At 40.0% G+C, this 15192-nt stretch overlaps 1 protein-coding gene across 1 annotated transcript; it reads left to right on the top strand.

Moving 5' to 3' along the window:
• The first annotated feature begins 8584 nt into the window (after positions 1 to 8584).
• LOC121869972 lies at positions 8585 to 12821 on the top strand. The gene is made up of 2 exons (XM_042371593.1): positions 8585 to 9123; positions 10696 to 12821. Exons 1-2 carry the CDS (start codon positions 8980 to 8982, stop codon positions 12199 to 12201), a joined length of 1650 nt encoding a protein of 549 aa, XP_042227527.1. The 5' UTR covers positions 8585 to 8979; the 3' UTR covers positions 12202 to 12821.
• The last annotated feature ends 2371 nt before the right edge of the window (positions 12822 to 15192 follow it).

Here is a 15192-nt window from a genome sequence, read left to right as displayed (position 1 = left end):
TGCTATATTTGCAAATGAATAAACTATCAAAATGTACCTGTTCATTTCTTCTTTATTCTTCATTAAATTTGAATTTTAAAAGTACTGCCTGAGAATCCGGAAAATCCAAAAATCCGGACCGACCCAATCCCCAAGCAGTCCGGATTTTTGGACTTCTACTAGATATTTGACTAGAAAAAATATGTTATACAGTACTTGTACAGTAGAGTATTGCAATTAGCATATTGTAGTAAAGATTACTGACATTTGGTTATAGCTGAGGACACAGACATGCAAGGGAAAGAGTGCAAATTATTGTTATATTATGGTCTGATTGTTATGGTCATCCACCTGTACTGTATATCTTTTCAATGATTTATATAAAATTTCTTATACAGAGATTATAATAAATATCCAGAATTTTTAACTATTTTTATTTTTTTAAACCTATCATGAATTGTCAGTGGATGACTAATGTTTTGTGTGTATACCTTCGATTTTTATTAGCTTTTCAGCCAGAGGTAATTTATGTACAACAAGTAGAATTTTAAGAAAAGGAAGGATGAAATGGAAACAAAGTGTATGAGAGTGAACTTGATGACTGAAGCGATGATTATTGGTGTGGGTGAAGAATCTGTGGTGGAGAGTGTATAATGGGCATGCAGCGAGTGTGAAGGTGAATACACATGAACTACTATACTGTACAGTGGTGTAAAATTGTAAATGGCAGACTGCAGGATGTTGCAGGCATTTAATTGTGTTGTACCTGCATGTGTAGGTTTTGGAGTGTGACGGTCAAGTGGATACAGCACTTGCCTCCTGTTCCATGGGTCCATGGTTGGATCCCGGGCACTCCCAGTTCACCCACTTGTAAATGGGTTTGTAAGTTACAACCTGGGGAGGTGAATGTGGTCGAGTACACTGCCGGCCATGCTGCTTTATTGTGTACCAAAGGCTTAGTACACAGTGTGCTGTATCCACACTATTACTAACAGGCAGTCATGCCTATGGGACCCACTTTCACTTTTTTTTCATTTGTAGGTAATCATGTGTCTTTAGCATGGTTGGAAAAACTCAACATTGGGTATAAATCTGTGGACTGTGTTGATGAGTACTGCTGCCTGGGTGACATGATTAGTAATGGAGATGGTGCTGAAGATAGCTTATTTACTGATGTCAGAAGTGAGTGGAAGTTGAGGGAGCTGTATGTAACTGTAGGGTAGTGAGACATGAAGTTAAAGAGGATGACATACATATCTTATTCGCTTGAATCTGTTGTTGACATTGTGATGTCATACATTGATGCACACACCTCTTCTGGAATCTGATCACTTTCAAACCATTTTATGGCATATCCACCCATCTTTGATTATCTAGCCATTTTTTTCTACCTGTTACTTTGCTGGAGTTGTTGTGTCTGCATTCTTCCATAATGAAATAACAATTTGTTCGCTTAATATTTTCATCTGTGGAGGAAGAAGACTTTGTGCTCTATGTCTCTGTGCTCTATGTTTTCAAGGGGGTACCCCTTGAACAGTTGATGTATAGTACTGTACTGTACAGGTATTGCCTAAACAAAGCAACTTGCTTCATCCACACTCTCTGTAGCATCTGAGAGCATCCTGTGCTGAACATGGACAATAAACAGTGTGCTGTAGTGCAGCCTGGTGTGTGGCAACATTTCTGTCTTTATATATACGGTACATAATAACAGATAATATGTCGTGTGAAGATGCTACACTATACTGATCTAGAAGTATGGCTAACCGACCACCAAATAAGAGGCAGAAATTTAAAACTTATTACTTAAATTATGTTGATATGAAGGAAGAAATTTATGAATCTATGTCTGTCACACATACCAACAAGAATATGGCAATGACCATAACTCAGGCCTCACACAACAGGAGGAGGAGTTATTTGATAGTGATGTCACTGCTCATAATTTTGATAATACTGTAGCCATGAATGTTCCATCAATTGCTCTGAGACTGTACAGTGCAGTACAGTATTTGATAATAATGATAGTACAGGTAGATCCTCAGATAGTAATGTCGGAGTTCGTTTGCTTAGGTGAATGACGGGAATGCTTATTTTAAAATGAACGAATTATTCGAAGAAGTAAGAGATCAGTGGCGTATATGAGGGGGGGGGGTACACGACCATGCCCCCCTTTTTCTCACCACTACTACTACTCCTTTGCAACTTCTTTCCTTGAACGATGGAAATCCTCTACATTAGGGTGTGAGGGCAGTTAAGGTAAACTAATGGAAAGGTCATGAGAGAGATAATCACATTCTTCAGGGAATCAAACAAGAGTCCATTCAAATCTTCACAGCATTGTATCTAGCAGACTTCTCTGCATCAAAGGACTCGACTTTGGTGGGAAAATCTCAAGTTTTCTTGAAGAGTAGGACATCAGAATCTTTCCTTGTAAGTATGGATGTTCTATCAGCTATTTTAAATGTTACGAGACCTCTATCTCAGAAATTGCAAGGTGTTGAGATGGATCTGGTACAAGCTTTTGACAGTGTGAAGGACTGCATGGATGTGTTGCAAATGTACAGAAATGGTGATACATTCAGAAGCGTATTTAAGAATGCAGAACAAAACTGTGGGAGAGAAATTACATCCCCCAAGAAGTGTAGGGCGACAATGGACCCGGTCTAATTCCCAGCTGATGACTCTTACTCTTATTACAGGCGTGCTGTTTTTTGCCTTTCATTGACACAGTTATGCTGTAACTGAAAGAGCATTTTACTTCTAAGCAAAGTTCATGGCAGAAGCTCTGCTTTCTGTTGTGATTTACAGTAAGTTCCTTGATGGTACTAGTATGGAGGAGGTACAAGCAGAATTTGCAAGATGGCAGAACACTTGAAGGACGTGAAGGGAAAGACAGACCAAAAACGGCTGTTGCCTCACTGAAGGTTTGCAGAGAATTTGGCACATACCAGAACATCCAAATTCTGATACATGTTCTTGCAACATTTCCTGTGACAACTGCTACAAGTGAACGCTCCTTCAGCTGCCTAAAGTATCTGAAGTCGTACCTGCGTTTCACTATAGTAGAACAGACTGAATAGATTAACTTTACTGTTTGTCCACAAGACATGGAACTCAAATGCAGTGAGGTCATCAATGAATTTGGTCATAAGAACAGATTACTTCACAAGTAAGCTGATACTATGTTCTCCCTCTCTCCACAATTAAGCCAGTACTGTTCTCTCTCTCTGCCCCGCCCCCCTTTCCATGAACATATATACGCCACTTGTTGAACTCTTTTAGAAGGAAATTCCCTGATAGTCCGACACCATGTAAAGCTACTGTTTATGAACTGGTGAAACGTTTTCGTGACACAGGATGTGTGAAAGACAGGTCAAGAACCGGGCGGCGGTTAGTAGTGACACCAAAGTTTTTTTGCAATCTCCCCGTATGTCATTGCGGCGTTTGTCACAGCGTATTTTGAGAATTTACGTACCCGTTTAAATGAAACCAGGCCTCATCCGTGAAAAATGTAGTGTCCAGCACTGTGACATTGTTGTGTGTGAACCTGTTGACCCAACGGCAGTAGTGAATATGCTTGTCTGTGTCCAACGGGCGCAGCTCTTGCACTACCCTGACTCTGTATGAACGTAACTTTAAACGTTTGACAGCCCTGTGAACGGCTGAACGAGATGATCCCACTTGCTGTGACAAATTACGCAATGACTTACGGGGAGATTGCAACAAACTCTTAGTGTCACTACTGACCGCCGTCAGGTTCTTGGTCTGTCTCACACTTACTGTGTCACGAAAACGTTTCACCAGTTCATAAACAGTAGCCTTACACTGTGTCAGGCTATCAGGGAATCTCCTAAAGAATTCAACACACCGTTGATAAGATTTACACTCAAAGTACGCCTCCAACATAGCTACCCCCTGTGCCCACTAAAGATTCATTGTCAACTGAGTCGCAATTACGTCCCTCTACCCGCTCATGCGCGAAGTCACGTTACCAGTACATTCAGCAATTTTCTGCGATGTTGCCAGCATGCGCCGCGTGAAACCGTGGATGGCTATCGTTAGCCATTAAACTACTATAAATTGCCAAACTTTGAGTATGGGGACTTTTGAGACACTGTACTTCGATTAGGTTACCCCTTGCCCATCTGTAGTATAAGCTAGGTACTTGCAGGCACCAGTCTGGTGGCCCTCCTTTGGACATTTTCAATCAATTGACAATCTCTATCATACCTCGGGAACTAGACGGGATGACAATACTCCAGACAGGGAAGCACCTCACTCTTGAAGATCGTGACGAGTGACGGACCATCCAGATATCTAAATGCCCTTCTTGAAGGACCTATTACAGTGCATTTTTTATCAGCTGAGAAAAGATGACCCGACCCCTCCTCAAGAGTTACAGCTGATTGGCTGTTGCAAACCTGTCCGATTTTGTCCTGAAGTAAACTACAACTGCCGTTTGTCGCTGACTAGCTGACCCCTTTTCGATTTCCCCAGCCAACGCCTCGTGGTCTAAGGTCGGCTACTAGCGCCGCCTAGTTAGGCGGAGGTCAACTATCAAGCCACGCCTACCTCCGCTATATAAGACCTCACCTCACCTCGCCGTGACCTGCCCCTTCTTCTTCTACCTACATCCAAGCAGCAAGCAACACCTCCTCTGAGCACGATCCCGAACCAGCTCTCTCTACTCCACGCTTGTAACCACGCTGCCACTTCCCAGCACCAAGCTGCACTGAACATCCAATACAATATGTATTCAGAGAGCGCATTGTGAGTTTCCTTTTTCCAACCCATCCTGAGTGTGAACCAACATCTCGAAACCCCACAGTATTTCTAAATGAGTTTATTCATAATCGTTGAGAGTGACCGTTTCTGACGAGGTAAGATATTTAGCTAAATTATATAATGATACAAACATTCATTATTTCAAACATAAGCACGTAGGAAGTTTATCAGAAGTATTATACATGAATTAATTGTTAAACTCTGGTAGCAAATTCAAGCTTTCGGAAGATGTATTTAATATATACTTATTTTTACCCACAATAGGGCATACTAAGACAAATTACGTATCAGTAATACTACATTATGCAAAAACCACACTTTAAAAGATCAAAATCACATTGAAATATTACACAGCCGTCAGCAAAGACGGGAAATATGACTGCGAACATGGAGACATGATTTTAGTGCTTCGTGATAAAATTTTCGCCGTGTTTTACCCCGTAATTTCCCTCATCGTTCATGACCTGTCCATTATAGGTGATCTATGATCGTAGACAGAAAAATACTGAAAAAAATTTGTATGGTTTTATTTGTTAATATCCAGAGAACAACTGTGGAATTTGTGGAAAAAAATAACAAATTCCACAAACTCCTTTGCTTGAGTGTCGTGAGAAAATTATCACCTAAACTAAAATTTTTCCATTTACCAAAAGTTAATAGAAAATAGTTTATAGTAAATTAGTAAGATTACCAAATATAAATAATTATAGCCAAATAGTTTCGGAGAACACAATATGACATAATACATTCGCGGGAAAACAGCCCAATAGCAGTTTGAAGGCCACACAGATTTTCCAAGGTCACTCACTGACTGAGATAGACGTACTAATGACAGTTCAATTTTCGATGGTTCTTGAACTGCAGTTAACTATTCTAAACATCCTGACCTCAGTATTCATTTTAAATGGTGCGAGGATATATAGAAAATATAATTTCTCCAAATAGGACATCTAAAGCCATGACGGAGTGAATTATCACCATCCCAGCGATCCAGGATGCCCAGTCCAAAGTTATACCGTAGTATCCTTTTGTTATGTTGCGTAGGTAAGTTTGAGGCAACTTAATAGGATCTTATTAAAATATTGTCACTATTACAGTTTTTTAAGCTGATTCTAAGTATGAAACTCATTTTTTGCGGAAATAAATATTTAACATTTCATTGGCGTTTGGGCATGAACCACCCAACCGCAATCAACTTCTGCAGCTACATGCGAGAAGTAATTTGTTATTGTTAACTACCTACCCTAACCTTAACCTATGCAAACCATATTTTATACAAGAATGACCTAACCTATACCTAACCTAACCTTAACCTATACAAACTACCTAACGGTCAACTACAGCGGAAACTTGACCCACGCACGGGCGCAAACACCCAAAAAATTTAATAGTTGTAGGCAGCTATCAAACAGGGAGGGACTACTGCCTGGGAAGATATTGGAAGCATAATGTGTTGTCTAATGGTAGACCCTGCTGCCATATGGCATCACGAAAATTGTGACAAAGTGTCAGGTTGCTGATTTGACTTTCTGCCTCATTTACACACAATTGCAGGGTCTCAATTGTTTCTCTTACTATTGACAACACAACATACATACATCGTTTCTCACTTTTGATTTTTTTTATTATTAACATTATATTATTATAATATATTTTTATTTAATATTTAATATAATTTATTAATTTGTATTATCATCATTATTATTATTATTATTAATGTTTTCGCCCCCAGGCCCTGATGTTGGCTAATCCCGTAAAAACACACACACACACACACACACAAAACGCAGAAACAACAAGCAGGTACTCGTCGACAAATCTTGGTTACCTGTGCCGGTTTATGTGACGCCAGCGTCACAAAGGGCAAAATTTTACGAGCTAATGTAAAGCATGATTGGCCTGCACTTGATTCATAGACCTATAAGTCACAAATAAAACATTTCCTGCAAAACAAGAAATTTACATTTTAAATCAGTGCGAAAAACTATCTTAATGCAAGCTTAAAAAAAATTGGAACAGTCCAAATTTTTAATAAGACCCATTTAATCATGGCTTGGTCTTGTTTCAGTGCAAATTTGCAGGAACAATCGAGTTTGGTGCTGTGGCCAGTAGCGGCTCGTGATAAAATGCATTAGGGGTTGCAATTCTTAAAACTTTGATACACATATTTTTTATTTTATTTACCTTAGGGTCCAGTTTGAGTTGAAGTTTGTGTGAATACTCTGGGGCCCAGCTGGGCATTACAGTACTTGAAAATAAACTCCAAGCGGCGGCTCTTTGGTGTAGTAGTGATTAGTTACTTTTCATTAAAATCCTTTATTTATGTGATCATTTTATTTTCAATGGATATCATTGGTAAAGCAGATAATCTGTCATTCACCATAGTATTCCTCAAGAAAGTTTTTATTATTTTCAAGGTTGAAAGGCACCTTTCTGCCTCAGCTGTTGTCATTGGTGTTATCATTATCTTGATAAGCTTTACAGTTTCTGAGAATGTTGACTGTAGATGGCTTTCATCTATGAGACTGCTTTACACAAATCTTCTCTTGTAAAAAGTATACACCTCACATATAACACAGGTGACTGGAGTCGCTAGACTGCAGCCCATATTTGTGTAGCACGGGCGCTAAATGCGTAAAAAAAACGTACAGTTGCTAACTTGCTATGGTTGTCAACTAAGTTTAGGTGTATTATTCTTATGAAAATAGTGTTAATATATAATGAAGACAACATTCTAACTGAATCATTAAAAAATAAAGGATGAAACTTTTTTATTCTGGTATTGAAGTAGATGTAACATACGTCTGGCAGCTTTGTAGGGTGCTGCAGCCCAGCAGCCCTTCTCTTCCTTATGGACAAGCCGCCACTGCTTGTGGCCATAACATCAGGTAAAGTAAATCATCCTATGGTATAACAGATATTTGGAACTATTCTTAGTAACAACTGATGCAGAATTATAAGGTTAGCAACACGGTTTGAATCTAATTGTATGTGTGTGAGACGTAACTTAAACCCGTAAACCTTTGTTATTTACTTATACAATACCAGGGTATTCTATTGAATTAGTCCAAATACTATCGATAACTATCTACAGTATATGCAAAAATATCACAATATTCAAATTAAAAGTGTGTCTGTATAAGTTAGCAGTTGTTTCACCGATAACTGTTTCCGACAGTAGTGAGGAATTAGGGATTCAGATCCGCATTCGGAGTGCCCCAATGGATCAAAATTGAGACATTAGGAGCAGATCCAGAGACTCTCTCTACAGAAAACTGTATCAGACATTTTCCTACGAATTATGTGCTTTCGAATGTGAGATGTGGAGCCCTGCAAGATGACACGAGGTAGACGGTGGACAAGGAGGTCCGACGAAACTATAGGATCTTTAAATTTCCTTAGGTTTAAAATTCTCAGTAATGCAGTGAGGAACGTAGTCTTCTGCTTAATCTACTCTCGATTCAGTGTTCATATTATCACTCTTTATAAGTGTTTATTACGTCACAACACTTCTATTTACCGCTGCCAACTTCCCAGATGATCATGTCATTCCGGAAACCTTCAGTGAACAACCGTCAACGTCTTGAGCTTGGCACGCGTGGCGGGATGACTCATGGGAGGATTGTAGGACTCCTACTTGCTGACGTGAGGCCATCACCCCACTTTTGTGGTGGACGGTCCTTTTGATAATTCGTTATATTTTCATGTCATACAATGTGGAATGCGAAATTACCAAAATTGTAAGTTTTTTGTTGTTGTGATCTTAATTTTTAAGAAACTTTTCTCGTGTGTTGAAGGTTGAGTCAGTGTGAGTTCGTGACGTTATGAATTTGTGGCTTGATAACAAAGAGCAAGATATTAAACATCCGCTGTCGCTACACTGACTGCCCAGCCCGGCCCAGCAATCACAGTTGTCTCTATACTGCATAGGACTGGAGTATTCCACTCCACAAACTTAATCCTTCTTTTGTGCTGATAGTGAAAAAAATTCTCTGAAATAAAACTCGCATTTGTGTTAATAACATTAAGGAAATTTATGGAAGTGTATTTTTAAAAGAACTCTCGAATGTAATACGGGCGAAGAGTGGCTCGTCTGTACATAAGACACTCAGTCAAGAAGAAACATTCGTCACGATTGGTGGTGCGATCCTGTTGGACTCCAGTATTGGTTGACGGTGACGCTTCCAAAGTAAAAGCAGCCAACAAGACACAATGGACACAAGAAAAGTGTTATGGGTAGTGGCTGTGTGCGCAATACTCGGCCCAGCGTTGGCCGTCCTTACTGCTGATCAAGAAACGAACTTCTGCACCCTAATGGGCCACAGACTGCAGTGTGTCTTCAAAAACACGAGTGAGGTAAGGCGACCTGTATGTTGTGGGGTCATATTTAGAATTTAAAATTGGCACGAGATTATTACTAAAACAATTGTCTGTCAAACAAAAACCAAAAAAATATGGTGCCTTTGTAGGCCTAAAGTTGATGCCTTGTTAACTTTCAACCCTTGTTAGGAAGGTAAACATCTCCAACTCACCTGAATTATTATTATTTTTTTTTGTCAGGTTTTCAAAGTTGGAACGGCACTGACTTTTAAAGTTATAGACATACTTGTAATATAAATGTCTCATTTTCTCTCCACAACACTCCAAGAGCATTATTGTGCCAATTTTAAAATCCCGATAAGATCCTTTAATTATTGCTTCTCTTTGTCCATTACACCGCTGAGTGAGAAGGAAAAGGAAATTCTTATCGTTTAGTATCTAAAGTTATTTATATATAATATATATATATATATATATATATATATATATATATATATATATATATATATATATATATAGTTTCTATCTAGTATCTAAAGTTTATTCAAGACATCTTCAGTTGCCTCTGAAGATATATAAATGATGATATATATATATATATATATATATATATATATATATATATATATATATATATATATATATATTTATATATATATATTTATATGTGTGTGTGTGTGTGTGTGTAATAATAATAATAATAATAATAATAATAAACGGTTTATTGAAAAAGTTTGCAGCCCGAAGGCTGAAAATATACATTGGACACAAATGACTTATTACATACATTGGTGGTTTAACAAAAGCCTTCATTAGAGAAAGGTGAAGGAACATACAGTGAACATACAGATTAATGTTTACACACGTAGATCATGTAAGCTGAAGTGTTGAACAGCACACACGTAGTGTAGTAACTCCCTCACAGAGGGCATCACGTGGAGTACTAGTTCCCTCACAGGTGGTGTTATGAGGAGCTTGACGTGGTGTAGTAATTCCCTCACAGATGGTGTTACGAGGGTCCTGATGATGTAGTTACCTCTGTGTGTGTGTGTGTGTGTGTATGTGTGTCTAAAACATAAATTTTCTCCACGACTTCAATTTTGCTTTTAATTCTGTTGGTTTACATTGATTGTTATCAAATGCTTTTGAAGAGCTAGTCTCTTGGTGTATCTCCTTGGGTTAAGAATAAACTGAATGAGCAACAGATGCACAAAATAACCAAGTGATAAGGAGTAAAGCAGGAGTAATGACACTACGAAGTAGAAACGTCAAAACTTGTGCCATTGAACTTAGAACAAGAGACAGGGTTGTTGGGAAGATTGGGAAATGGGTTAAGGAATGACGGAGGAATGTACGTACATAATGTAATGTTCAAATGTGAAGTGAAGGATATGTTTAGTATGTGATATACAGAATACTTATTATTCCCTTGTTTAGAGAAAGGGGGAGACACGCAGGTGCAGAAAGTGGGAGCAGGAGATAGAGGAAGCGCTAGTGTGTATGTGTGTTAGAAAATAGTATTTTCCCCACTTTTAAGACAATATAGGAGATCATCAGCTGTAGGGTGAAGATCAATAAATAATATCCGATGCTTTCATCTTGTTGCAGGACGTGGAGGTTGTGAGGGTATCGCCTGGCGTGAGAGAAGTGAAGGTGGAGGCAGCAGCTACCCTTCACGGGATTCCTCCCTGCGGCACCAACCTCCAGGTGTGGTCATCCACCAACGTCACACTTCAGGGCACCGTCACACAACGCGCTATGGACGCGATGCCTGAACTCCGCCGAAAAAGGATTTCTAACGAGCACAAGGTTGAACATGGTGCCTCTGCTAGTCGTGGTGGCCCTCCACGAGGTGAAACAGTGCATTTCTCTACTTCTGTGGAAACGGTTTCAAGTAGCTCTAGTAAAGAGCATGTATCTTACAGTGTCAGCGTAGAAGAGCGCGGAGCAAATTGTGTGAGGAATGTATTTGTGGTTCAGTCGAAGCTCCACTGGCTACGAGGAAAATTTGATCTGACTAGTCTGAAGCTCAGTGAGGTGGACGACCTCGACGGTGAGTTTGGTCAACTTAACGTTCAGAATTCAAAGGTGTCTAATTTTTCTGCCTCAGGACGTCAAATACTCATTGAGAAAACCTCAATTGGGCTGCTGTCAAGGCTGGAAGTAGAGAATCAACTACAGCTCCGTGATGTTCAAATAGAGCGTCTCATCGCACCTGGACTAGTTCATCAGAGATCTGGAAGAAGAAAGCGAATATATTTTAATAACGAAGCCGTTCACTCCCTGAACAATGTGGAGGTGAGCATGATGGAAACTGGAGCAATGAGGGTTGTGAGTGAGAGAGTTTCTGTCACCAACTTGAAAGTGGATGAAGTGGGCTCCGCCGCAATTACCGTCGAAGCAGGAGGGAGCCTTACGCTGACTAACGTTCACATTGGTCAAGGACCTCAAAGCTGCCTCATCCTTAGTGGAGCATCAAGTGTTGTTATCAATAATTTCACCCTTGGGAACGACACCATCACAAATCTAGAGTTATCGAGTAATAGCTCACAGAAGATCGCCTACCCGTTATATACAATAGTGGCAGCCAGTACAGATATTTTACCCAAGAACGGAGAAGCCGTGTCAACCCCTGGAGAAGATGCAGATAAAACTGATAGGGGTCTTGTAGGCTTCTCATGGTACTGGGTTATTATCATGACTGCTGTGGGTATTTTTGCGGGCATAGTTATTGGCACAGCTATCATGTGGCGAAAACCGGGCATGACTAGAGGAGAACCGTCGGTGCTGACGCTGTCGGACCTGATATCACGGGACAGACAGCAGGAAGAGACCGAGAACCACGTTTATGACACACCTCAACACTTGGAGTTGACTCGACAAGACTCAGGACTGACTTCCTCTTCGTTTGCATCGTTTACTCCATGCCAAGAGAAGTCCCGACGCCTGTCCTCCGTCAGCCAGAAGCAGCAACAGGACCCCGACGTCTGCCAGTCGATCGCCGCAGAACCCAACATCTACGTACTGGCTTGCACCCACGAAGACATCATCTACGAGGAAGTAGAAGCACTAGAAGCACAGAAGTTGGACGATCATTACCTCGCCATGAAATGATACCTACCCAGAGCGGCTGAAATATGGCTCATCTGAACACTGTCACACTCATTCCCACTGTGTAGTGTTTTGTTGGGTTTAACTGATATTAGGTACTGCAGTGCTAGCATCATAATAAGACCATATACTCGTTCATGTCCTTGTGATTGTTTATGAGTAAACACACGAGAAACTCAGGGAGAACCAGATGTAGGAAGCAACAGTGTATAGGGCAGTATTATGACAAGACCCACACACTGTTACTAATCTTGAGACGGCTGGTCATATATTGTAGGCCTTTCTTGTAGAAACAGTTGTAATTCCCAGTTAGTTAACGTCTGGCCCCCCAATTCACCTTATTTCCTTGCATGTGTGTGTGTGTGCGCGCGCGCGTGTGTGTGTGTGTAGAAAGGGCCAGTGTGAGTAATATAGCCTGGCCAGGATGTGTGTGTGTTTGGGAGGAGGGGCGCCCCCACCATCACCACTCACTTGCTCATGGTTGACATATCTATTGTGTACACATGTAATTTACATGTTTAAACAATACCCATATAAACTTAAAGTATGCATTCTTTAATATATGTATATATATTAAATTAATATATAATATATATGTAACTAATTAAAATGTGTTAATTTACTTTATGCATAATTTCATAACCTATTTATTTGCTATTCATTAACTTGAATTATTAGAAAGATTATGAAAGAACTTTATGTACATTTATAGACATCTAACAAAACCAAGTGATATTTTTTTACAAAAGTTGCACCTGTTTGATGCAATATAGTAATTCAACCTAAGATCAAACAACACGCTTACTATACGTGATACAAGTGTGCGCGAGTAAAGGGTATGACGTCACTCGCTGCTGTCATGTGGATCTCGTCTTGATGTTTTCTAAGAAGAAAATTACATAATCGCAAATGAAACCCGTCACCAAGGAGCAGGATATTGTACAATGAGACGCTTGTACTCTCCGATGGTCGTGTTTAAACTGAAGTAATCCACGTCACTAAATTTCAGTATGATACAGAAAATTTCATACAAGAGCTGTCAGTTGATGTTACAGTTTTATATATACTTTTACTGATACTGAATGTAATGCATAGTCGTTTTATTTCCATCTAGTGCTATTTCTTTGTTGTATTATAATGTATTAGATTTTAATTATGTTTTAGTAGATGTAATTATGTTTTAGTAGATGTACAAAATGTGTATTGACCCACCACTAAACTGCGCGGGATTGGAATGGTCTAGGACCCCGGTAGCCTCGTCTTCTGGTGTCTCCTGCGAAGATTCTGAGAGATGGAGACTAGCATGAGCTGGCCACATCCTGTACCAGAGCAGGCAGAAGTGTGTAGGCGACGATGGGAGGGGGGGGGGGGGTAAAGGTCGACTGGTAGGGTTTGACATTTGATGATGATAAGGGCGAGGCTCTTGGGAGATGGATAACAAACGTATACAAATCCTCATCGATTACATGTGATAGAAAAACACCCTCCAAAATTACTGAATGGATAGAGGATATTATGGAATATAGGGGTACTCAATAAGCAAGAAGAGCTTAACACAGTAGATTGTGGAAGCCTTTATCTAGCAGTGAACTGACACTGGCTGACGACGTCTCCCATTTACTTCTTCGGGTAGTAGAGCGGTTAAGACAACAATAACATTGATAAAAGCATGAAACTTTATGTATGTATTGTAAAAAAATGTATATATGTTAAATCGTTTGAGATTGGTACCCATAACCAAGTATGCCATTTTCAATTGCAACTAGCCATGTGCTATCTAGTAACCATGCCATTCAACAGATTGATAGAAAATAAACATGGAAACCGAGAATTAGCTTTATTTTCACGTTAGCAGAACAATATTTTATCTAATATATTGTTTTCAACACGGCTTATTTATTCAGGATGGTCCATATGTACCTTTCCGAGTGAAATTTTCAAGTATAAAAATCACCAATGCCCCAGCACTGTCTGCTACAGGAAAACTACGGCTTGGGCAGAAATCTGAAATACTCCAGCGAATGATATATCAATTACAAATGACGCACCAAATATCGAAGTTGTAATAATTGATGGGCCAACTTTAGTCCACATATTGCCACCAGGACGTAGGCCTAACTAAAACATTTGGTCCATATACCACTGATGCATATATCAGAGCCAGGCTAGAAGCTGTTGATCGTGTTGATATTGTATGGGACACATACCCAGAGAGGAGTCTGAAAAAAGGTGCAGGAGAAACAGGGGTGTGGTGTGCGTAAGCGGGTCCTGACTAATGCCACACTCCCAGGAAACTGGCTGAGTTTCCTAAGGTTAAATGAAAACAAGACAGATTTATTCACAATCCTGTCAAAATATGCGGCAAAGGTTGTAGCAGGTGACAAAATAATCATCAGCACAGTAAATGACAATGTTGTATCATCCGTACCTATTGGCAAGACTGGCATAGCACCCTGTACCCGTTAGGAGGCAGATACCAGAATACTACTCCATGTGTCTGATGTTGTAGCTTTGTGTGGCCAATGTGTACAGTATAGACTCAACGTTGAAGAACTCTGGTTGTATTCGGAACTGGGAAGCATCTTCACTACATACCTACAGTACAGTACTCGTGCGATTGCACACTCACTCGGACGGGAGAACTGTGATACCTTATTATTTTTCCATGCAGTAACGGGATGTGATACTCTTTCTTAATTTTGTGGAAGAAGCAAGAAGACTGCATATGATACCTAGCGAACATACCCAGCAACAACACCTGTATTCCAACAATGCCTGAGGCTGCAGAGGAACCAGTTGAAGACTTACATTAGCTGTGCTGGAACGTTGTGCTGCTTTACGATCGTACATGTTCTTACAGTGGAGTGAATGAAGCACTGCAAGTGCTGTTCTCAAAGAATGCACGTTTATTGGATAAAATCCTCCAACACAAGCAGCTCTCCGACAGCACATAAGCCTTGTAGTCCTACAAGCCGAACATATCTGGGAACAGAC

This window comes from Homarus americanus, unplaced genomic scaffold (genome assembly GCF_018991925.1).
Source record: "Homarus americanus isolate GMGI-L3 unplaced genomic scaffold, GMGI_Hamer_2.0 scaffold14467, whole genome shotgun sequence".
Taxonomy (NCBI): domain Eukaryota; kingdom Metazoa; phylum Arthropoda; class Malacostraca; order Decapoda; family Nephropidae; genus Homarus; species Homarus americanus.
Note: the sequence above shows the minus strand (reverse complement) of the source record. Positions and strands in the feature narration are given on the sequence as shown.